This window comes from Crotalus tigris, unplaced genomic scaffold (genome assembly GCF_016545835.1).
Source record: "Crotalus tigris isolate CLP2741 ecotype Arizona unplaced genomic scaffold, ASM1654583v1 scf7180000018371.15429387391:27106975, whole genome shotgun sequence".
NCBI classification, from domain to species: Eukaryota; Metazoa; Chordata; class Lepidosauria; order Squamata; family Viperidae; genus Crotalus; species Crotalus tigris.
Window position 1 is genome coordinate 3,821,975 of NW_024096970.1, and position 24,294 is coordinate 3,846,268.

The 24,294-nt window shown below is 38.8% G+C and overlaps 1 protein-coding gene across 2 annotated transcripts in view; it reads left to right on the forward strand.

The window, feature by feature from the left end:
* Positions 1-24,294, forward strand: part of LOC120311541 — a 72,085-nt gene that overhangs the window by 6,284 nt on the left and 41,507 nt on the right. For both annotated transcript variants that reach the window (XM_039351167.1, XM_039351168.1), the window contains exons 3-20: positions 1,196-1,268; positions 1,689-1,799; positions 2,056-2,169; positions 3,068-3,262; positions 4,252-4,408; positions 8,388-8,536; positions 10,265-10,417; positions 11,038-11,139; positions 13,854-14,009; positions 14,764-14,879; positions 16,681-16,810; positions 16,937-17,140; positions 18,696-18,888; positions 19,762-19,889; positions 21,272-21,472; positions 21,870-21,991; positions 22,980-23,208; positions 23,968-24,170. In XM_039351167.1, the coding sequence (XP_039207101.1) occupies positions 1,196-1,268; positions 1,689-1,799; positions 2,056-2,169; positions 3,068-3,262; positions 4,252-4,408; positions 8,388-8,536; positions 10,265-10,417; positions 11,038-11,139; positions 13,854-14,009; positions 14,764-14,879; positions 16,681-16,810; positions 16,937-17,140; positions 18,696-18,888; positions 19,762-19,889; positions 21,272-21,472; positions 21,870-21,991; positions 22,980-23,208; positions 23,968-24,170 (2,736 nt within the window). The remainder of the gene's footprint in view (positions 1-1,195; positions 1,269-1,688; positions 1,800-2,055; positions 2,170-3,067; positions 3,263-4,251; positions 4,409-8,387; positions 8,537-10,264; positions 10,418-11,037; positions 11,140-13,853; positions 14,010-14,763; positions 14,880-16,680; positions 16,811-16,936; positions 17,141-18,695; positions 18,889-19,761; positions 19,890-21,271; positions 21,473-21,869; positions 21,992-22,979; positions 23,209-23,967; positions 24,171-24,294) is intronic.

Genomic DNA, 24,294 nt, shown 5'->3' on the forward strand with positions numbered 1-24,294 from the left:
TCCAACTTTCAAGATCTTTTTTTTTCCCCGCAAGAAATTGAAATTGACTGAACCTTCTTTTTTTTCCCACATGATGGCGGAGGCCTAAACCAAAAAGGTTTTATAAAACCTAGCTGAAGGCCTAGGACTGGGACGACAGCGCGTGCCCACAGGGAGGGCTCTGAGTGCTGCCTCTGGCACCCATGCCATAGGTTCGCCACCACTGCTCTATGTAGAAGAATTTCTACAATAGGAAGTTTAATTAGATGCGCACATCTGGTCATTTCCAAATTAAAAAGTTACCAAATTAATGGAATGACTATAGCAGGGGTAAGCAACCTTGGCTCTTTTATGACTCATGTCAGCTATGCTGACTCAGGAATTCTGGGAGTTGAAGTCCATGAGTCATAAAAGAGCCAAGTTTGCCTACTCCTGGACTATAGGAATATGGGAAGCAATAGAAGAAGAATCAGTAAAGGTTCTAAGCAAATTATGCCAACAAATCTGAAGAATGACACACTGACCAATAGACTGTATACCAGTACTAAAGACAGGAGGCATAACAGTGTTTGCAAAGTATTATACCATCTCCTTAAGTTTCTTGCCAGCAAGGAAATGCTTAGGATCATCAACTAAAAGCAGATCCCTGCAGGGAAATAGAGATGCCAGTTTAATCCTTGGCCAACATTTTTTCATTTCATTCTCACGATTCATGGAGGTATTTGCTACAGTGTGACCACCTTTAGAGAATGTCGTTGCATCTGTTTAAAATCTGGGCCTTAGCCTGCTCATCTGTGGTTTTCACTGCATTGTACTGAAAGTGATGTTCTATTCAAAATGTGCAGAAAGTTGCTGACTTTCTCAATTACTCAGTTCCCCCCTTTAAATTGCTACACATTTATTTGTCCAATTAATATTCTAATATTTGTTCTGCTTGTTATTAACAACTGAATTAATGAGCTGAACTGGCCTTTTAATTTCAACAGGAAATTTCCCGTAGTCGGAAGTAAAAATATATTTAACCTAAGTGGGAATAAATATTGGCTTGAAAGTCTAGTCTGTGAATATAGGTGGTACAAGCCGTATGAAATCCTTGAGTTTCCAAGTGATTATTGTTAAATTCATCCTATATATTTTGCAGCTGTTAAATAATTTCGTATGTATTTCACTGCTAATTCTGCTCTGGTCTGCAATAATGTTTCATCATATTTCATAGTTCTGTGCCCCTTCCAAAAGATGTTGATTATTTCAGAAGAGAAAGGGAGTGGATACTGAAAAAATGTTTACAGGTAATAATAAATGCATCACTGTAAAAAAAAATACCTCAACATAGTCCAAAAGCCGTACCTCTTATGCCTTTTTTTTAAATTAATTTTTTTTACAGTTTTACAATAAAATAATCCCCCTCTCCCACCCACCCCTCCCACCCATCATTCTCCCCCCTTCTTCCCAGAGCTGAATACAGGGTTAATAAAAACTAAAAAAAACCTTACAGCTTAAATAAACTTGCTTGTTATTAAACCTATTCAAACTGGAGACGCTTATTTCTCATTTTTAGTAATTATTTTATTTAGCAAGAGAATTGTCATTGAAATGTTTTGATCATTATTAAACAGCATTTTCTACAATTTTAAAATATCCCACAATACTATAAGCATACTGTATTCAATACTGCTGAATAATTTTAAACTGTTGTTGATTTTTCTCAGGTTGCCGAGGCAAAGCCTCTTGTAATTCAGACTGATGTCCTGCAGAGGGAGCTAGATAGCTGTCTAAAAAGAGAATATACACCAGAAAGTTTACCCTTGTTGCTGTATCAGGTAATGTTTCCTTCTTTTCACATTTGCAGTTTTTTTCAGCTTAACTTTTCCACCAAAAACAGCTGACATGTTATGGCTTCTCAGCCTCCAAATTCCTCAAAGTTGTGCTTCTAATTTTCTATCGTAATTTTTTAGTTTGAGGTGGACAATGAGCCAATGTGTATGCAAACAATATTCCAAGGAACTTATTTATGATGCATAATTTTTCAGAAGCAAAACTGTAATTGTAATCTGTAACCTCTTATTTTTTATAAAGTTTTTTATTGACAGAATCCCACAGTTAGTCCAAAGCAAATACCTATATATGCTAAGATGGAAAAGATTTTGTCAGCACAGTAGTATTATTGAACAACTGTATCCTTTCTACCAGGTATGACATCTCAAAGTTTGTACAGTTGTTAAATATAATGTAAAATGTTTATTTTCAAATGAACTTATATATGATTTAATGTTTGTTAAGTGCAGAGGCAAAGCTATTGAATTTTCCTTTCTGTGAGTTCAATTTAGTTTGGGAAAAATGGTATTTTCCTATGTGGGAAGTCAGCCCCCCAGAGAAGGAAATATTAAAAGGGCAGGAAAATATATTTCTTCAAAGGATCTTGAAGAGGTAGAAAAGCATGTTTTCTTGATAGTCCCAGGTCTCCCTCCCCCAAGCAGAAGCAAGCTGTGTACAAATGCAGATGTAAACCATCAGGAAAGTTGAAGCTAGGAGATTAAGAAGACAAAGACACCTAAAATCTGCATACCTCACCCAAACTCATTAGCCTCAGCACCAGGGAAGCAGGATATGACCTTTGGGTCATAATAGGATTAACCCATCACCATCAGAATACCAGAAAAGCACACTCAAACTCAGGTCAAAGTTCATGTCACAGGAACAGGAAACAACTCACAACAAAAGGCTCCAGAGGGTATAAAAACCCACTTCCTACATGTGCTCAGCCCCTTATTTCTCTCTCTTTTCTGCCAGAACCATCTTCCTGTCTGGCTCTCCTATTCAATAAACTACAACCTTCTTCCTAAAGCAGTCGCCATGTTTATTCCCAGCTTGGACTGAACCACAATGAAGACTTTTCTTTCAACACCTACATAATGGCTTAAAAATCTGCTCATCTAAAATCATTGACATTTTATTAATGTCTATTTCTATATGCGGGGACTTGTAGGGGAGTATTAAAATCTACCAACAAAAATAATTTCTAGATGGTTCATTAATTCATCTTCCTGGGAGAAGAAAGCTACTTCCATCTTTTTCCTCTCTTTGTTAGAAACAAGTGGCTCAAATTATGCAGGAGTATAATGATGCGGTTCAAAGGGCTGCGAGACTCTCAAGTGTACGAGAGAGCTTTCTGACTGGAAAAGAAATTCCTATAAACCTGGTGACCCAGGAAGATTTGATGATCTACACACAATGGCTAATATGTCACTTGCATTCACTTAAGACCATCCATGCCTATCTCCAGGTAGGATAATGGCTTATCATGAAACAGGCCATGAAGCCTGTTGGGGAAGTTGAGACCCATTTCACATTAATATTCATAAATTTCTGCTAAAGGCAGCAGGACACTTATATAGGTTGTATAAAAAAATCTGCCAATAGTATTACAATATTAATGTAAAATGGCAGCACAAAGTCTGAATCCCTTGCAAATCCCCTCCCCAGCATCCAGACCCTTGAGCATTAATTGGATTCCTTGAAAAGTAGCTCTTTTTTCAGATGCAAGGCACCAGAACCAGACATAAAGAGTTCAATATTTATTCTATAATTAGATAGCAGTAGATGAAAAACTAAAGATTTGTAAACATTTCTACTGAGGTTGCATTCCTATATAGACATTTCTCAAAAGAGTAGAAGAACTAAAACCATTGTAGGCTAAAGCATTTACTATGGTATAAATTTGATTGACCGTAAACTGATTGGATCTCAAGGAAATATGAGATTATCTTTCTCTTAATAGATAGGGAGTCTGGAAATTTCTAGACATTGCTGAATTACAGTTCCTAATATCCTACAATAAGAGTGAAGTTAATAACTAGATGAGAAAGTCAAGTCAGGGCCCATCCTTACTGCTCTATTTGGGCTAGTATATGAAACATGAGACATCCTTCCTCTAGGAAACAGGAGTTTATAATAATATTTCTTTTATTAATAGCAAGATGCAGCCTACATTTTCTGAGATAACAGTCTCATAGAGGTGTTTGTGTCTCCAACCAATATAGAAAAAGAAAAAAAATAACTTCAGTTGAACAGCATATTTCAAAATGTCCTAGATAGGATTCCCTAAATTGTATTTCTTTACAAAGCCTGGAAATCTCAGTCCATTTCCCATAACACAAGAGATTCTATCATATTTTGGGAGAAGTATAAAAGTAACTATTATTAAATGTGTATTACTGTATGTTCTGCTTTAGATATATATAATAAATGTAAAACATATGCTCAAATCTCTAGGTACTCCAACACTTGCCTATCTCTCACAGGACAGAGGTAGCCATTGACAGACATCCATTTCAAGGTGATGGACATAAAACTAAAGCTTCTGGAAAAATGGATTTTTTGTCTTGCAGGATGCAGGTCTCTGTCCATCCTAGCTCTTCAGCCATAGAGGGTAAGGAATAATGATATCCATATAATTTGGGAGCCACAATCTTGAAGGGCTCTGGGAGCTATAAAAATTAGCTGAGAGACTGAACATGGGTCACAGGCTGTAGATTTCCTCTGTCTCCCTTGGTGCTTTCTATGCAATGTAATTGTTTTGGCCCAACAGCCATGCAGTAGGGCTCTAGCTGCTAAACAGATCTAGATGTCTTTCTGAATTTTCTAGAGAGAACATGTTTCCCAGTCTTTCCATGTTTTCTCAAAGTTAGAGGAAGAGGATTGGAAAAAATACTGATTTACTATTTATATTTAGCATTTGTTCAGGATATAGCATCCTCTGGATACTCAAGGCAGTGTTGGTGGACCTTTACTTCCTATAACACAGTGGTTCTCAACCTGTGGGTCGGGACCCCATTTGGGGTCGAACGACCATTTCACGGGGGTTGCCAAACAACGCAGTCCACCATTTTTCCCCCCTTTTCCTTAGCTGTGCTACTCCCTTTTATTCTATTGGCTTTTGAAAGCCAATAGAATAGACTCTCTTGAATAGAGTCTAATTCTATTGGCTTTCAAAAGCCAATAGGAATTGTCCATACTGTCTCTGCCCTGTTGAGCCCACCAAAAGTCCCATTCTGCAAACGATGCTGCACCAGTCGAGTAGTTCTCGACTTACGACCAGTTGAGTAGTCCTCGACTTATGACCGGTTGGGGGTCGCGGCATTAAAAAGGTTGAGAACCACTGCTATAACAAACTGTGATGAAGGCTGAGCTCAGTGAGAGAATGAGTAAACCCAAATTATCCAGGGAACCCCATTACTGAGGAGAACTTTGAACCTGGATCTCCTCAGTCCCATTCTAGTAGCTTTACTGCTACTTTATGTTGTTGTCCTCGATTTACCACCAATTGCTTAGTGATCATTTCAAGTTTGAAGTTATAGGTATCCCCATAGGTATCCTATGACCTGGCTGCATCCCCACAATCACGTGACTACGTTTCAAATGGATGGCATTCAGCATGCATTTACAGCTATTTGTAAGCATTCGTAGATCATGGGACCATAGTACACAATGGTTTTTTTTTTTTTTTATGGAACTTGGTGTTTACTTCCAGTTTTTGGCAAAAACACCCCACAGTGGACAATACATTCTGCTGCTGAAGACATCCTAAAATCGTGTTGCTTATGTGCGTGACTCATTTTACAGCAGTGGTTCTCAACCTTTTTAATGCCACGACCCCCAACCGGTCGTGAGTCGAGGACTACTCAGCCATTGTAAGTCGAGGACTACTCAACTGGTGCAGCACCGTTTGCAGAATGGGACTTTTGGTGGGCTCAGCAGGGCAGAGACAGCTTGGACAATTCCTATTGGCTTTTGAAAGCCAATAGAATTAGACTCTATTCCAGAGAGTCTATTCTATTGGCTTTCAAAAGCCAATAGAATAAAAGGGAGTAGCACAGCTAAGGAAAAGAGGGAAAAAAATGGCGGACTGCGTTGTTTGGCGACCCCTGTGAAATGGTCGTTCGACCCCAAATGGGGTCCCGACCCACAGGTTGAGAACCACTGTTTTACAGCCTTCAAGACTTATGATGATAATGGGCAGCCTCCTATATGGTTCTAAATCAAGGACCACCTGTATGATTATACAAACATTGCAGTTACTTCTTAGATTGAATGAACAGAGATGAACAAATATGTGCACATTCTACCTTTAGACTGAATTCAAGGTCATTTCAGGATTCTAGCCATGTGATTCTGTAGTCTACTCAGTTCATATCTGTCTATAATTTCAAAGGAAAGTAGGCTTTTATGGAGCCAGAAGGATAATTTAAATGATTTGTTTCTTTGCTGTTTACTTTCAGTAACAAGTTATCCCATTTCATTTTTTTTCAGAGATATTAAATAAAGTCTACTACTTCATCTGCTGTACAGTATAGATTTAAATTGGATAGATTAAATGAGAAAATGATTAAGTAAAACATTAAAAGCAAAGACTGAGTGAAGTGTAGAGTAAGAACACAGATGGCTTTATTCATGCCAAGCCATCAAACAACAAATTAGATTACCTACAGCTCTACAAATCTTGGTGAACCTGATTGAACTGTAGCAAGTTGTTGTACGGTAATTAAAATACTTGTATCAATAAACTTATGAGCAAAAGACATCTGTGCAGGGAACATAATTAGATTTGGAATTTGAAATATACCTTGAAAAATGTCTCAGTAGAAGCTGCATTAGGCTCACGCTTGGGCTACAAAACTACAAACTGGAACTTAGTGTTCTGACCATAAACAGTTTTTTTCCCCTACAGCAGGGGGTCTGCAACCTTGACAACTTTAAGACTTGTAGACTTCAGCTCCCAGACTTCAGCTATGCTGGCTGAGGAATTCTGGGAACTGAAGTCTACAAGTCTTAAAGTTGTCAAAGTTGCAGACCCCTGCCCTATATCACTGTCTCTCGTTTTGGGGCCCAGATTAAAGTGATTTTTTTGCCCACTTATTTTGGTCTTGTATAATATAGGGTCCTTGACTTACAACAGTTCATTTAGTACTATTCAAAATTACAACAGCAGTGGCAAAAGTGACTTATGGCTGTTTTCCATACTTATGGCCACTCTAGCATCCCCTTAGTCACATAATCAAAATTCATAAGCTTGGCAACTGGCATGTATTTATGACGGTTGCTGTGTCCCGAGGTCATGTGATCACCTTTTGTGAGCCAATGGGGAAGCCAAGTTCACTTAACAACTATACTACTAACGTAACTGTGATGATTCACTTAACAATGCTGGGAAGAAAGGTCATAAAATGGAATAAAACTCACTTAACAAATGTCTCACTTAGCAACAGACATTTTGGGCTCAATTGTAGTTATAAGTCAAGGACTACTTCTGTTTATTTTCCTTTTCCCCCCTGATTTTTATGGATATACGTCATCCGGAATCACAGATTGTGTGAGGAGCAGTTTACAAATCTTTTAAACAAGCAAGCAAACAAATTGTCCAAGAAATGCTTAGTCTTGGGAGACTTTATTTTTTTTTGTAAAGATTTGGTAGATGAGAAGATGTTTCAGCATGTAAAATGATCAAGAAAAGTTTAGGCCACCTATAGCAGGGCTTTTCAACCAGTGGTACGGGTACCACCTGTGGTACATTGGCACCTGGCAGGTGGTACGCGACCATCCTAGAAAAGTGGTAGCAGGGGAGGGGAATGAGCTGAACTGGTAGCAGCACCGCACAAGCCTGAGTGAGAGATGGCTGGAGCTGCAGGGCTGTCAGGGCTCAGCGGAATCGCCAGGATCAGCGCTTCTTCGGGACTGTCAGGGCTCAGAGGAAGCGCCAGGATCAGTGCCAGGCTCCAGCTGGAGCTCGGTGCTGATCCTGGCGCTTTTGATGAGCTCAGAAGAAGCACCGATTAGCTGGAATGTTGCAGCATCTCCAGGGTCTTGTGATTTACATTCAGATGCTTGGCAACTGATTCATATTTATGATGGTCACAGTGTCCCAGAGTCATGTGAAGTGACCAAAACCTGCTGCAACCACCCAGCAGATGGGGGGAATAAAAACCAAACACCCCTCCCCACCCCACGCCCACTGCCAATCCTCAACAGAAATGCTCACAACAATGAAAACCTTGGACAGGAGAAAGAGTACTGCCAGGTCGGCAGGCAGGTGTCTTGCTTGGCTGTGGCTTGGGGGGCGCTTTTTTCAGTGCCATTGTAAGTTCAAACAGTCACTAAGCGAGCTGTTGTAAGTCGAGGACTACCTGTACTTTATCACTTTTTTCCTTTTTTTTTTTTGGTCATCAAGTTTTTGACACCTTGCTAGGCGACTCATGGTACTAGGATATTGCCATATCCTAAAAGTGGTACAATGGGTGAAAAGGTTGAAAAACCCTGACGTATAGTATGAGATTTGGAGGGGAGAGGTTGGCTTGAGAGTCAGGAGGATCTAACATTTCTTATATTCTTCCACTTATTTTGTTTTCTTAAAGGAACCATTGCAAAGAACGCACTTCCTCAACACACTGCAGAAATTGACCAACTGAAACCACAGCTCAGACTTCTGCTTTCTCAACTGAATATTAATTATGACGTGGAGAATCTGAAACATTCTGTGAATGAGATGAAACTTTTTTCCATGGTAATAAAAATACTGGGTTTTTTTTTATTTCCTGTATACTGATGAAATCCAGTTATGTTTTTAGTTTTTAGCATGGTATATGTAACTTTAAAAAGCTCTGAGTTACTGTAAATTAGATCCTATCATCCAACCATTTAATGCATGTATCCAGACAGCTATATCTGCAATTCTGCAGACACAAAATAAAAAGTAAAAACTGCTATAGATTGCACATAGTTTTGATGACTTAATAGATACTTCCACAAATATAAAAATCGTTTATCGCCTTTTTCTTCTGAAATCAGTCTCATTTGCTACTAAGCACAGTGATGCCAAAATGCCAAAACGTGCATTGGAATGTCAAGATTCAAGCCCTACCACTTACATACTTGCATGTGGTCTTGTGATGTAAACAAAAAGGGGCAGAATTGGCATTGTAACATTATGATACTTATTTCATCACTTGTTCCACTTCTGCAGACACTTCTGTCTAGACCAGCGTTTCCCAAACTTGACAATTTTAAGGCATGTGGACTTCAACTCCCAGAATTCCACAGCCAGCATTGCTGGCTGTGGAATTCTGGGAATTGAAGTCCACATGCCTTAAAATTGTCAAGTTTGGGAAACACTGGTCTAGACCATGGGTGTCAAACTTGCCATGTCACGTGATGTGTCATGACGTATCGCGATTCTTTTTGCATTGCCGGCTATGGGGTGGGCGTGGCTTTGGTATGATGAAACTGGCCTGCGGGCCAGCAGTTTGACACCCCTGACTATTTCTCACTTTCCTGGTTTAGGAATTTTCTGATTCTAACTCATCCAAATACTGTATTAACCAGACCCAGTCCACTTAGATCAGGAGTCTTCAAACTTGGCCCTTTTATGACTTGTGGACTTCAACTCCCAGAATTCCTCAGCCAGGCACACTGGCTGAGGAATTCTGGGAGTTGAAGTCTACAAGTCATAAAAGGGCCAAGTTTGAAGATCCCTGACTTAGATCCTGAATGAGACAAGTTCAGCAAGGGGCTGCCATCTTCTGAGACATACCACGTTTTTAACAACAGTATAATTTGCTGATATAATTTGAACATCTTTCTTAGTAGAATTAATCTGGGCTGAAATATTTTTGGAACAGAATTCCTCTCTCTGTATGTGTACATTGCATGCACAGTGCATATGTATGTATATGAGTGGGCAATTAGTTTGTCTAAAAAAAAAAACCTACAAAATGATGTACTTCAAAACCTTTTAGAATGTTATAAGAAGTGACAGTTTGAATCCAACCTATTAGAAGTATTTTGTACAACAGGATAAAATGTATTGGGAGGTACAACAAGGAGATACCTACCACTTCTAACATAGCCAGAAAGCAGGTTGATTTTTACAGCATATTAACTAACTTCATATAATCAGTAAACAATTATATATCTTGTACAATGCCTGTCTGGACTTTGTTCTGAAAGCCTATAGCTAAAGAACAACAGTACAAACTATTATTTATTTTAACACCATTAAGGAATATAATAATAATTCTATCAATCTGCCCTTATCTTCCCTTCCCTTCCCTTCTGTTAGGTAAAACTAAATTTGGTTTTAAGTAAATAAGACTTCAATGAACTCAACCTTTCCCTTGATTATAATATTTCTGGAGCCAGTGGATTCTGTCCTAGTACTGATGTAACATTAATTCAGTGTAAAGCAATGTTATTTTTCTAGCTTAATCAGCAAGATTTCCCCCAATATCCTCAGGTCAAACATAAATTTAGGAGCATTTTCAGTAAACAACAAACAATGAGAACATTTCCTGTTTATGATGCTGGAACCCCTGGATCAGACAAATTGGGTATGATGAGCTCCAACGTGACTTTGAAAAAGAAAGCAAATTGGACCTCTTTTATAAAGGTAAAAAACTAAATTCCAACTTCAAGCTGCACAAGAAGCTATCTGAATTTCTGAATTTTCAAATTCTCTATAGCTCACTGCTATGTAATCATCCTGAGTGAAATTGAAATTAAATATATTTAGGAAGACAGATTATGTGCCTTTTGCGTATAGCTAGCTGTAGGTGGAAAACCACACAAGAGCATCACCTTGTATATTATGTTTCTACATACTAACACTTAGAGGATGCTTCACATATAAGTGATTAGGGCTGCTCTTTGAACATAGAGTTATATTGTGGCTGGGCAGATGTGTTTTTCTTCCGCAGCATTGACTGCACAGTGTTCTGGAGGGGGAGGCTTGATGCTATCTGCGCTTGGTGATTTTCTTGCAGATGTTTCATTATCAAATTAAGTAACATCACTAGTGCACTGATAATGTTACCTAGTTTGGTGATGAAACCTCTGCAAGAAAACCACCAAGTGCAGAGAGCACCAAGGGCCCCATTGTTCAACATTGTTCCCTTCTATCAGCACACTATTCTCTTTCACACTTACAAAATTGTTAATTCTCACTAACCACTAGATTAGTAAAATTAATTTTCTGTATTTTACTTTGAATATCTACACCTTGTCTGACAGATTAAGCCTCGACACGATCCATGGCAACAAAAACTATTAATAAAACTAAAACAGTGGAAAAAGGTAGATGAACAGCTGCAGATTCAGTCAAAATTGTTACAGGTAAACAGACCCTTTTTTAAAATTACAGGTGGGTGTGTAACATCTTAGAATATTAGTGACATGTCTCAAATTCATTGTAATATGCATAGTAATATTACATTAAACTTTCATTTCAAATTATTTCAGAAGTTTAGGGAAGTTAATATGTAAAATGACTGATGGGGAAAAATCTTGCTCATTCTAGAACAGGGCTTTTCAACCAGTGGTACGGGTACCACCTATGGTACATTGGCACCTGGCAGGTGGTATGCGACCATCCTAGAAAAGTGGTAGCAGGGGAGGGGAATGAGCTGAACCGGTGGCAGCATTGCACAAGCCCGAGCGAGAGATGGCTGGAGTTGCAGGGCTGTCAAGGCTCAGCGGAATTGCCAGGATCAGCGCTTCTTCGGGACTGTCAGGGCTCAGAGGAAGCGCCAGGATCAGAGGAAGCGCCAGCTGGAGCTCGGCGCTGATCCTGGTGCTTTTGATGAGCTCAGAAGAAGCACCGATCAGCTGAATGTTGCAGCATCTCCAGGCTCTTGTGATTTATTCAGATGCTTGGCAACTGATTCATATTTATGATGGTCACAGTGTCCCAGGGTCATGTGAAGTGACCAAAACCTGCTGCAACCACCCAGCAGACGGGGGGAATAAAAACCAAACACCCCTCACGACTTCCAATCCTCAACAGAAATGCTCACAACAATGAAAACCTCAGACAGGAGGAAGAGCGCTGCCAGGTGGGCAGGCAGGTGTCTTGCTCAGCTGTGGCTTGGGGGGCACTTTTTTCAGTGCTATTGTAATTTCAAACAGTCACTAAGCGAACTGTTGTAAGTCAAGTACTACCTGTACTTTATCACTTTTTTCCTTTTCTTTTTTTGGTCAAGTTTTTGACACCTTGCTAGGCGACTCGTGGTACTAGGATATTGCCATATCCTAAAAGTGGTACAATGGGTGAAAAGGTTGAAAAGCCCTGTTCTAGAAAACCGTGGAACTTCCTTTCCACATTTTCTAGCAGATTTCCCATAATACAATTCCTCTGGATTTTCACACTGTTTTGTCATTCCTATAATCTTAGTTTTCACTTACAACCAATCTATTAGCTAAATCCCACTTCCACAAATCCTGATAGCTGATGACTGAGGTTTATCACAGATTGCAGCAAAATATAGTATAATGGATCTTACCTTACTGGAACTGTTTCTTGTAGAGTCCATCTCTCTGTTCAATGATCTTATCAATATTCATTTTGACATGCAGCTCTCAAAACTGGATACAGTATTATTAATACATGAAACTGGTGAACAGTGAGTGCCTTTCAATTTAGTTCTAAAAGGCTCTGCACGCAATCAGGGAAGAAACCTATCAGCTTTCCTATCGGAGATAACTTGCTCAGATAGGAGAAAGTGGGAGAGGTAGAAGGGGTTGCAAAAATAAAAAGAGAAGAGAGTAGTAGAAAAAGAATAAAAAGAGAATTTCCACCATGGATTCTGTCCCAGTGGTATATTCTCCATATAATATCTAACACATCATTCCCAACTCCCCAGAAAAAAGCTTCCTCATTTCTGCCCAAGCAAATAGTGATTGCATATTAAATATTATGAATTTTAATAGTACATAATTGTAATATATTATTACAAAAACCAAGATCATGGCATCTGGCCCTCTCAATTCCTGGCAAATAGATGGGGAAGAAATGGAGGTAGTGATAGATTTTATCTTCCTGGGCTCCAAGATCACCACAGATGGCTCGGGATGTTGCTATGGTCCCGGGCTCTGGCAAGCTGCCCGGGAACAGACTAAGCGGCGCCAGCCTGCACGCATGCGCAAAGCGCGAAAGCGCGCCATTTTCTGTTGTAACTTTTTTGCCCGGGATTTCTATTTAATATAAGAGAGGCCTGCGAGCCTCTCAGTTGTGTTGGAGTGAGCAGCAGAAGAATAAACAGTTGTTGGCTACAGAATGCATGTTCTTCTTTCGCCATTAACTCGAGGACTTAACAGGGACTGCAGCCAAGAAATTAAAAGACGCTTGCTCCTGGGGAGGAAAGATATGGCAAATCTAGACAGCATACTAAAAAGCAGAGACATCACCCTGCCAACAAAAGTGCGTATAGTCCAGGCCATGGTTTTCCCAGTTGCAATGTATGGCTGTGAAAGTTGAACCATAAGAAAGGCTGAGCGCAAAAGAATTGAGGCCTTTGAACTATGGTGCTGGAGAAGATTCCTGTGAGTCCCCTGGACTGCAAGGCAATCAAATTGGTCAGTCCTAGAGGAGATCAACCCCAACTGCTCTTTAGAAGGCCAGATCCTGAAGTTGAAACTCAAGTACTTTGGCCACCTAATGAGAAGGAAGGACTCACTGGAGAAGAGCCTAATGCTAGGAAAGATTGAGGGCAATAGAAGAAGGGGACGACAGAAAATGAGGTGGCTGGATGGAGTCACGGTGGGTCGGACATGACTTTGCAACTAACAACAACATTACATAATCTAATAATAAGTGATCATATATAAATATTATAAACGCAATGTTATATATTTGCAGTTTCTGTGCTGTAGTGTTTATGAATATCATTCTTCCCATTTCCCTAACCAGAGATATTTCACTTGCAAACATGTTTTCTGCTAGGAGAGCTAGAAACCTATAAAGAAAATGCTTTACAGCAACCAGCCAAACTGATACTAGCCTTAGGGATCTTTGTTCTTTGGATTGTACATTTTGTTTTCCTGCATTAAAGGTTTCCAATCTGGAGTATGTGATGGAGGCTCTCCAGGAGCAAGCGATAGCTATGCTAGAACCACCATCAATGGCATCTGCTTTTATGACTTCTTTCCATTCAAAACATTACAGTCAAATCTGGGAAAAGCTGTATCGCAATCCAGAATTCTATCAGGTAATAATAGAGACTCTATCTGACAGTTCTTTCTAGGCAGCAAATGATATAAATGCATTTTGGCAAAAGATTTATATAATCTGAAGAGAAACCAGAGTATGGGATTTTTTTAATAGAGACTTTGTCCTTGTGGATCCAGAGAGATCAAAACTCTTGCCCCTGTCCTTTTTATGATGCCCAATGACATGCTCTGATCTTCCCAATCATTTCTAAATACAGGGGCCATATAGATAAATTTTATGTTTATTATTTTTTAAGGGATGCTAATCCTACACTCACATATCAAGTAGCCAGTTCATTTAGTGACTGTTTAAAGTTACAATGGCATTGAAAAAAAGTGAGTTACGACATTCTTCACACTTATGACAGTTGCAGCACCCCCATGATCACATGATCACAATTCAGGTGCTTGGCAACTGACATATATTTATGATGGTTGCAGTGTGCAACTGTACCCTGTACAACTGTGCAAAACTTTTAATTAGATATGCTGCTTTATTGTCCTGTTACTTTTTTCCCTTCCCAATTAACTAATGGCTGTATTAAATTATTTCCCTTTTCCCTTTTTCCCTTTTTATTGTAAAGGCTGGTCAAAGACTGTAATAAAGATATTTGATTTGCATTTTGGCTGTTGTCACTTTCCTAAGTCATATATTGTGTAAACATACGATTGAGGGAAATGATTTACAGATCCATGTGTTTATAATTTCTGATTTATGTAACATGGAAAAATAAAGGTGACTGTTTTTTGCAGGGGCAAAAAACGAATGACAATAGTAACAATCTTATTGTGGCAATTGATGAAAAAAGCATGGAAAATGTCAACTTTAAAGAGGGTTCTGTATTTTCAGGAAAGAGGAAACATGGAAGGTAAAAACTATTGCTTATTTTGATTGTGATGAGATTATACACACCTATGCACACATACACAGATTCTGTATGCATAGTACTGTATATATAACAAGAGAAAGTGATAAATGTGTATATAATGCATCACTTACTAATCTGGAAGTTTTGTGATTTTCCTTTTCCCATTAGACATTTCTATAATGAATAAATAGAGTTGTGCAAGAGTTCTAAAACAATTTGGGAAAAGTGGCTGAAAGTGCATTGGGGCATGAACATAGCACTTTAAAATAGCTGCAAGTTTATTTATCATTGCAAAATTGCTCTCTGAAGCTACTGCTTGATATTGAGAAAATACATAGCTGATACCACCTGAGCTGTCCAACAATATATCTGACTCATCTTTCTTTCATTTAACATCTGACCCTGTATTTGAAAGCTGATAAACTAAAGAAGTCATCAATAAATATGTCTCTTTCACATGTTCCTGGTACAATTTTCTGACCTATCTGCATTGCTCATTTAAATGAATTTGCCGTAGGCAGTGAAGTCGGCCATCAACTTCCATACTGTAGATAATAATGGGATGCTGATATAGGAGAATATTCGTAGCTCAGGACAGAACTGTGGGGTTCTTGGTGCTGTCTGAGCTTGTTGGTTTTCTTGCAGACATTTTGTTACCAAATTAGGTAACATCATCAGTACCAGTGCTAATGGGGTTCCAGTTCTTTCCTCAAGAGATGCATCAAACTAAGCTTCTACCTACTTTTCTTCCCCAATTATCCTTTTATAGATGTATGAGTACAGAATTTAGGTAGATTTGTCCACTTTGAAAATTCTCTTTTCCTTTGATCATCCAGAGATTCCATTTTTATTTCTGATAAAAATGCATAACAGTTCCATTTTCTCACTAAGTCATTCATTCTTGAATTTCCTTGTTCATCCAAGTCCACAATTAGTTCTTCAACTATATTAAAGGTCCAAGTTCTTGTCAGGTAGGAAGAGAAATGTAAGATTAAAGATATGATCTAGGAAAGAATGGGATAGAGATACAGATAGTCCTGGACTTATGACTGCTTAATTATCATTCTAAGTTATAGATTAAAAAAACTAATGTACAACCCATCAAAGTTACGTTTAACACACACACATATACACACCCTACAGTCAGGAGATCACATTTCTGGTGCTTGCATTTAACGACCAGTTGTAGCATCCCACAGTCACATCTTATAACCTTTTGGCCATTTTCTGGCAAAAACTTCAAAAAACACCCATTGGATAAGCAGGATTTGAACTTACAACCATATAATTCATTTAATGACCATGGCGCCCCATTTAACAATATTTGTAAAAAGCAGCCGTAAAACTGAATCCAATCATGTGGTGACCCAACTTACAACCGCAATGATTTATGACCAAAATTCTGGATTCAATTGTGGTTGTAAATTGAGAATTATCTGTATGTTAGAAGAAACATTTCATATCCTATACTGTAAATATTATAAAAGCCAAAGGTGCTATTTCTTGACTTCTACTCCTTAACTCTAGCTGGCATCTACAGATATTGCAAGCTTTCCCCAAGCATAAATGATAATGGCATTTATATGGTTTTTCATAAATTCTCCTTATCTTAATCTGATTGCATCAGATTCCATCCATTCTAGTTATTATTCTGCTACAGAGGCATCTATGTAAGTGAATTCAGTAGGAAATTTACTTCTAGGAAGGAAATATAAAGGGATTATTTAATTTAGATATAATAGAAAATCTGATTAAATTAAATTAATATGATTTAATTTCTCTTTCTTGGGAAAAAAAATAGCGAATTGACGGCCTCAGAGCTGCTAGGTTTAGACGAAGACTTGGATGCTCCCAGCAAAGACATTTCCATGAGAAAAGGTGGATACTTGTCTGTCCTTTATTTACGCCATTTGAGAATCAGAGACTTACAGGTAATAAAATCTTTAAAAAAAAAACAGAAACAGGGTGGTATAAAAACATAAGACTGTGTGTTTTTGCCGGTTGGTGTTGTTATCATCATACTCATCATTGTTTAATCCAAATGATGTTGATCCCAGAGAATTTGTTTGGGAATCCTCAACTATTTCCGATCCATTGAAAGAACCCTGACCATCAGCACTTCTGGTCTTGCCTCGTGCAGCGGACATCTGATGGCCACTGCAGAAGATGCCAGCTGGGTGAATGCAGCCAAAGGAGGCACTGGCGCCTTTGGGGGTCTTGGCTCACACTCTTACATGCATTACACTCCAGCTGACTATAAGGTGAGGCTTTGGTCACATAAGAGCAGAGTTCCCTGACCTTTCCTGCTTTGCGGACCGGCGGGAGGGAGGAGGAGAAGGGATGGTTCCGTGTGAGCGGTGGGCAAGCGCATATGCGCAGCTCCATTTGCGTGAGTGACGGGCATGCGCGCCTGCTGCTTGCGCAACTGGAGTATGTGCACGGGCTCAGGCACTGCTCGTGCAAGTGGGGATGGGTGCGCGCACTCGCCCATAATTTCTGTGGCCCGGTTCCAAACGATTCACATTCCAGTAGTGGGCTGTGGCCTGGGGTTTTGGCAACCTTGTATTAGAGAATATTTTCATAGTCATAGATCTTTAAAAATAAAGCATTAGGCCCAGGAAGCACAGTATATTGTCTTTAGGGAAATTCCCAGTATGTTTGCAAGAGGAAATGGACTGAGCTTTAGTCATAACAATGTTTGGCCAAAGTAATAAAGACTAAACCTGACGTCCAAGGCCATCTAAATTATGTAGGATTGCACTGGGTGTTTTAGTTTTGACCCAGAGCAGCAACTTCTTATCTGTCAGAATGCAAGTTCAAAAATAGAAATAGTAAATCAGTGCAGGAAGGAAAAAAAAAACAGCTTCCATTTCTCTGGCCCCGCATAAAATATTAGCTGTACAAGTCTAAGTTTATTTGAGGAAAGTTTACTGATGGGCCTAATTCTGTAAACCCAAGTGTTCTGATCAGCCACGTATCAAGTACAAGTAGTTTTCGATTTACAATCACAATCGGGACTGGAACATCTGTTGCTAAGTAACGTGGTCATTAGTCATTGCAGTTGATTTTATGCCCTTTTTTATCATGGTTGTTAAGCAAATCATTAATTGAATCACATGGTCACTAAGCAAATCCTGCTTTCCCTCATTGATGTTTCTTTTTGGAAACCCTCTGTGACTGTGGCAAATGGTGATCCTGTGCTTCTAGGATGCTTCAAGTGTTTTAAACACATGTCAGCTACCAAGCATCCAAATTTTGATCACATGATCGTAGGGCTACTGCAACAGTTTTAAGTGTCAGAACTGGTCATAAGACATGCTTTTGTTACTTTGAATGGTCATTAAACAAATGGTCATAAGTCGAGGATTGTATTCTAAAACCAAGTTTGCACATCACACTAATCCATAATCATGGTTTGTTGCACATGACTTAGTGGCTTGGTTCAGACGTGGTGCTAAGACATAAATTTTAGTTTACAAATCAAAATAGCACACATCACATTAAGCTCAGTTCAAACAAATCACATCCCATGTGAGGGGGACCTCAGCTTTTGCTAGAAAGGCAGTGGAAAAAACTAATCAGCGCTTCAAAGTATTTCAGTATATACCTTAGTGAATGGGTATCAGTTTCTCCCTTCTAGCTACAACCTGGATGAATGGATAAGGAATATGAGGTTCCTTAAATTTAAAGGGTGATGGATTATGGATCAGAGGAGGTCCCAATGGTAAAATGGATTAAAACCATTTGCACAGCTATTAGGTAATGGATTTAGTGGTCAGCTGTGATTTTTTTTCTTTAACATCTATGGCTTCACAGGTCCACTGTGTGCAGTTTATGGAGTTTGCTGAGGTGGAGAACCATGATGATTTTTACACTGTTGAGGAGGCATACATTCATACGCAGGATCAGAGAGGGGCTTTGGTAATGTATGATGTGGCCCTCCAAGACCTGAAAGAGACAGAAAAGCAACTTCTGCTTGTGGCGAGCCAGTACATTGAGGTGGGAAAAGGTAAGGCCTTTATATAAACTAGGCCAGTGGTGGCGAACCTATGGCACGGGTGCCAGAGGTGGCACTCAGAGCCCTCTCTGTGGGTACACACGCCATCGCCCCAGCCCCGTCTCCCCCAACAGCCCCCTCCTCACCAGCAGCCCCCCAGAGGAGAGTCACCCTCAAACCTGGCCCGCACGGAGCAGTGCAGCCATGGTCATGGCAGCCGAGCAGCTGGGCAGCTGGGCAGCAGGGACATGACTCCGCCCTTGCGCCCTGTCGTGTGCAGTTGATGCTGCAGGGTGCAGGTGGAAAGCATGGCTGCCATAGCACTGCTGGGCTGCCTGGTTGATCTGCGGCAGGCCGTAGAGGCGGTGGATGGCCCTATGGGTGGGGGCGGAGCGGACAGGGTGGGGGCAGAGCAGGGACAGGTGGGGTTGTGGGGAGGGGCTGGTTTTGGGGTACTTTGTCTCTTAAATGTCCGCCATCACTGAACTAGGCCCTGAAATATCTCTGATATTACAACGGCTGAGGGACAGAATCTTCCACAAAAAGCAGCCCTCCCCAAAACAGAGATAGCAAACTAATAATAGTATTAAAAATAGTTGTTGGAAGTAATCGTTGGGAAGTTGCTCCTGAGGCACTGATTGTTTGAAACTTTAACCCTACTGGTTATTCAGGGTTCACTATTTGTTTGTAATGCCTTTGTAATGATAGTGAGTGTACCTATATTGTTAATTTTCCGTTCAGTTCTGTGAAGCAAGAAAATCTTGACAATATGAAGGAAATTAACTGTTTATGTTTTATTTTGGCATCATCAACTGGAAGTGTTGATGAAATTTAAATTTATTATTGCTGGGTTGAAGTCTTTTGTGTTATCCTTTTCTTTCTGAGGCCAGAAAGCAGGCCCTGATTGCTCTAGCAACAGCTACTCAAGGTGGGCACAAACATCAGTGGATCGATCAGCAGTCTTGCTTGACCTTTGGACTTGTGAGGCAGATTTCTTAAAAAATAAGTGGCAGGTATGCATATTCATGTGTCATTGATCTTCTAAGAAATCAAGGACCATAAAACCTGTAGAGGGTAAGAAAGATGACCTTGACAGATATACGCAAGATCTGTGGCCAGGGTAAAGGTGGGGATAAAACACATGTTAAGGTTATAACAGACAAATAATATTGGGAAGTGGCTCAAACAGATACCTCCCTAATTAACTGAACTATGAGGCGAAGGAGGAGGTACAACCCAATCAGATTTGCAAGATTTTGCTATTATAACCTATCTCAGTTTAGCCTTGTTGTGGAGTTGATTTCTTGGTTTAGTCTACCTAGTGGGACTGACAGATCCCCTATGGGCAACTGATTGTGCACTGGGCTGGACACGTCATTCCTATTTGCCAATGTGTTTATTTATTAAATCGATTTATAGGGCTACCATTCTCAAGTACATGACTTTGGGCAGCTCACAACATTAAATCTCATGTTCTGTTTTCATCCAGAAATGGAGGGACTTATTTCAGCTTGTGTCTTTCTTATGTTTAATCTGATGAGATGCATTCATATGTCACTTCAACCGTATCATAGGCAGTCTTTGATTTACTGCCACAATTGAGCCTTAGCAACTTTCTGTGGCTAAGTGAGACATTCGTTAAGTGAATCACTGTAATTGTTTAGTAACACTGTTGTTAAGTGAATCTGGCTTTCCCCTTGACTTTGCTTGTCAGAAGGTCATAATAGATGATCACATGACCCCGGGACACTGCAACAGTCATAAATATGAGTCAGTTGCCAAACATCCGAATTTTGATCATGTGACCATGGGGATGGCGGAATGGTCATAAGTGAAATACAGTCATGAGTCACTTTTTCAGTGCCATTGTAACTCTGAATAGTCACTAAATGAATTGTTGTAAGTCAAGGACTACCTATATCACTGACCACCAAAAGTCCATACTTGATACAAAAGATGCCTGGGGTTTATTTTTTTGCTTGTCCCTGGTGAAATTATAACCTTTTCCATTGCTATTGTGGGCAACAGTCTAGCTTAGAGGGTACATGGGAGGCTGGGTGGCATAAAAGAAGGACTTTATTTATTTCCTCAGCACCTGCACCTTGCCTCACTCCGCCAGTTCCTCTGATTTGACTGAGCTACCTGGATTATCATTCTGAACGTATTTATTTTGATTTTTGAAAAACTGGTGTGATATAACAAGGCATTAGTTATATGAAAGGCAGATTGGAGAATCCCATGCAGAAATTTACATGTGGCACACACAGAAGCATTTACTTCCAACTGAAAGTTTTATGTTATTAGCCTATGAAAGCAAAAACAAACTAAAGCAAAATGAAGAAAAAATAAACATTTCTTGTTTATTGTTTTGGGTATGCTTTAAATATATTTTCAGCTTCTCGATAGTTATTTTGAAGTATACCAACATGCTTTAGATTCGGAAGAAAGATTTGCATTGGCCCAAGTTATAACTAACATCATATACAGACGTCCTCGATTTGATTTCCACCTTGAGTATTTTGTGAACACTTACAGAAATGAATGCACTTGTCTAAAGCTTCACCTCTGCTTGGTGAGAGATATTATGAACCGACAGGTACGTTGACACCATATGCAGTAGAATTTTGAAGTAAAGTAGCCAGAATAGCTCTGGATCTAATTCTTTATCTTTTCCATTATATGCATGACATTCAATTGTTAGTATTTGAATTAGTGATGTGCTGGGGCATGCTGATTGCCTGTACACAAATACAGATGTTAGCATCTGTTCACTGCTTATGTAATGTTTCTGCAAAGCATTGAAAATGGGGATGGAGATAGGAAACAGGTGGAAGCTGGTGAATCTAGCAAATTTAGTTTACATGTCAGTTTAATTGCCTATATCAGGCTTCCTCTACCATTGAAGTCAACATATAACAGTTTTTTTAAAATAAGAATTTGCTCTATTTTATGTAACAAGATTTTTTTTATATTTTGTTTTTTTTTTTCCCCAGATAGAGAATCAGCGTAAATATAATTATAAAATTTGGCGTGGTGGTCCTAAAGGTTGTATCTCCGAATTTGGCTTTCCTCCATATATAGTTACAAAACAGTTAATTGCTCTCAGTAACAGCCCGTGAGTATCATTTGTCTCTTTAATATGGCACATATGTCTATAATGGAGGTCATGTTTGCTATTGCTGTTTAATCAGAAGGACACACAAGCAATTTTCCATTGTTTATTCCTCTGGGTTCAAGCAATTCTTATTTAAACAAATCAACCAGCCAAGCCACATGACAAAATAGCTTCCCTTATGCTATTCTTCCACCTGCAAATAGTCATTTTTCAGAGCTAGCAGTAATAATAAGGCATTAATTCTGTGTTCAGCATGCATATATGTGCATGGGGTCATTTCTAAATTAATAGTATACATACACACAATTATGATTTATAATATTTCATTATCCCATAAAATATTTATTTAAAATATTATAATGTTGTTTTACAAAGTCAGGATCTGATCATTGTTCTCGGACTCAAGAGCATCTTATAAGAGTGTTTCAACATGGAAGGCTCCTAAACCATAAAATCCAGAACTGCAAACAAAATAGGGAATCTGTGACTTTTTTTAGTTGTATTATCTGCTGTGTGGTAAAATTGGCAATTCCTCCCTTCCATTTTATAATAATGTATTACTTTTTATTTACTCAGTTCTATTCTTCACCTTTCTCATAGGATGGATTTAAGAAAGTCATCTTTTCAACTGTGTATTTACAATATAAGTAAATATATAAATGTATTTTTTAAAAATAATTATGTTAAACTATTATTTCATCATTCTGGTATATACGGATATATGTAGTGCACTGGGCTAAGGGACTGTAGCTAAGTTTATATATGGATAAATAAGAACATAAATTGAATCATACACTCAATTAATGCTTGTTTTCCAATCCATTTCACCACTGAACCTTCTCATTCCTTTGGGGAATGAATTTTACATTACTTATCATTTATGGTTATATTTTTATTGGTTTTTTGGGGGTGGGGTAGTTTTTAATTAGTTCATTTTCAAATAATCCTATTCTATCATAATATATTTAACTCTTCTTTTCCTTCTAAGTACGGCTCTGAAGAACATGTATTTATTGGAATTCCATTCCTCCCTTGGCCTAGTATCTTTAATTCCTAAAGCTCTAGATTGTATCCTTCAAGAGTTCCAGCAAATCTGTAGGCCAAACACAGCCAGTGAGGTCATTCATTTGGAGGAACAAATACTTCAACTTTCGTTGGATGGATGGATGACCATGGAAAATCCAGAATCTTTTTATGCAACTCAAATTCAGAGAGATGTATGTTTGTGTTCTACATACAAGGATTTGGATGGTTTTATTGCTGCTAAAATGTCCTAATCTCATTAAGCAGACATGTAGGATTGGGTTAATAGAGATAATTCAAAACTTTTGCAGACCTGTTTACAGATGCTATGCAATTAAATTACTAATAAGGAAGGACTAGTATCTTGATACAAAATTGTTTGAATTTAACTTCAGTGTTTCACTGGTACAATGGAGTAAAGCCATTTCTGTTTGTGAGCTGGGCACGGGGTACTATTTGTGCTTTAAGAGAAACTATTTGCTGATTATGCTTAGAAGTAAAAAAGAGACAGTGAGAACAATTAATCAGTGGAACAGCTTGCCTCCAGAAGCAGTAAATACTCCAACACTGGAAGTTTTTAAAAAGAGACTGGACAGCCATTTGTCCGAAATGGTGTAGGGTTTCCTGCCCAAGCAAGGGGTTGGACTAGATGACCTCCAAGGTCCCTTCCAACTTTACTACTACTACTACTACTACTACTATTATTATTATTATTATTATTATTATTATTATTATTATTATTATAACATGTCCTCCCACAGTCATCCTTACCTGTTGTTTAGTCATCTGAAGGTTCTCGTTCCACCTTCTCCTTCTTCTCCTGTCTTTCAATTAAATATTCCTGTGGTGCAAAACAAGGTCTTGAACAATAAAGTTTCAATTGTAACATCAATATGACCATCAATGGACATTATTTGAATTAAATGTTTATAAATACTATTCTTTCATGGCAGATATTTGCAGATGTTCTGGTTGAGGATCCTCTTATTATAAGAGAAATTGTTACATCAGCTTTGAAATCAGCATCAGAAGAAGAACAGAGATCGAGCAAAGAAAAACAAACTATTACTCTGAATGTCTTTTCAAGACTCCTTGAACTTCTAACTCTCCGTCATCGGTTGATCGAGGCAGCAGTAGAAGGGGCACAGCTGGGCAGGTTAGCAATGGGGACACAGAGGAAATTGCTGTAGAAAGTTGTACTGAAATTTTTGGTGATAATTTTTTTAATTTAATCTAAATTAAATTATTAATGATAATTTTTAAAAGCATAATGACAAAAA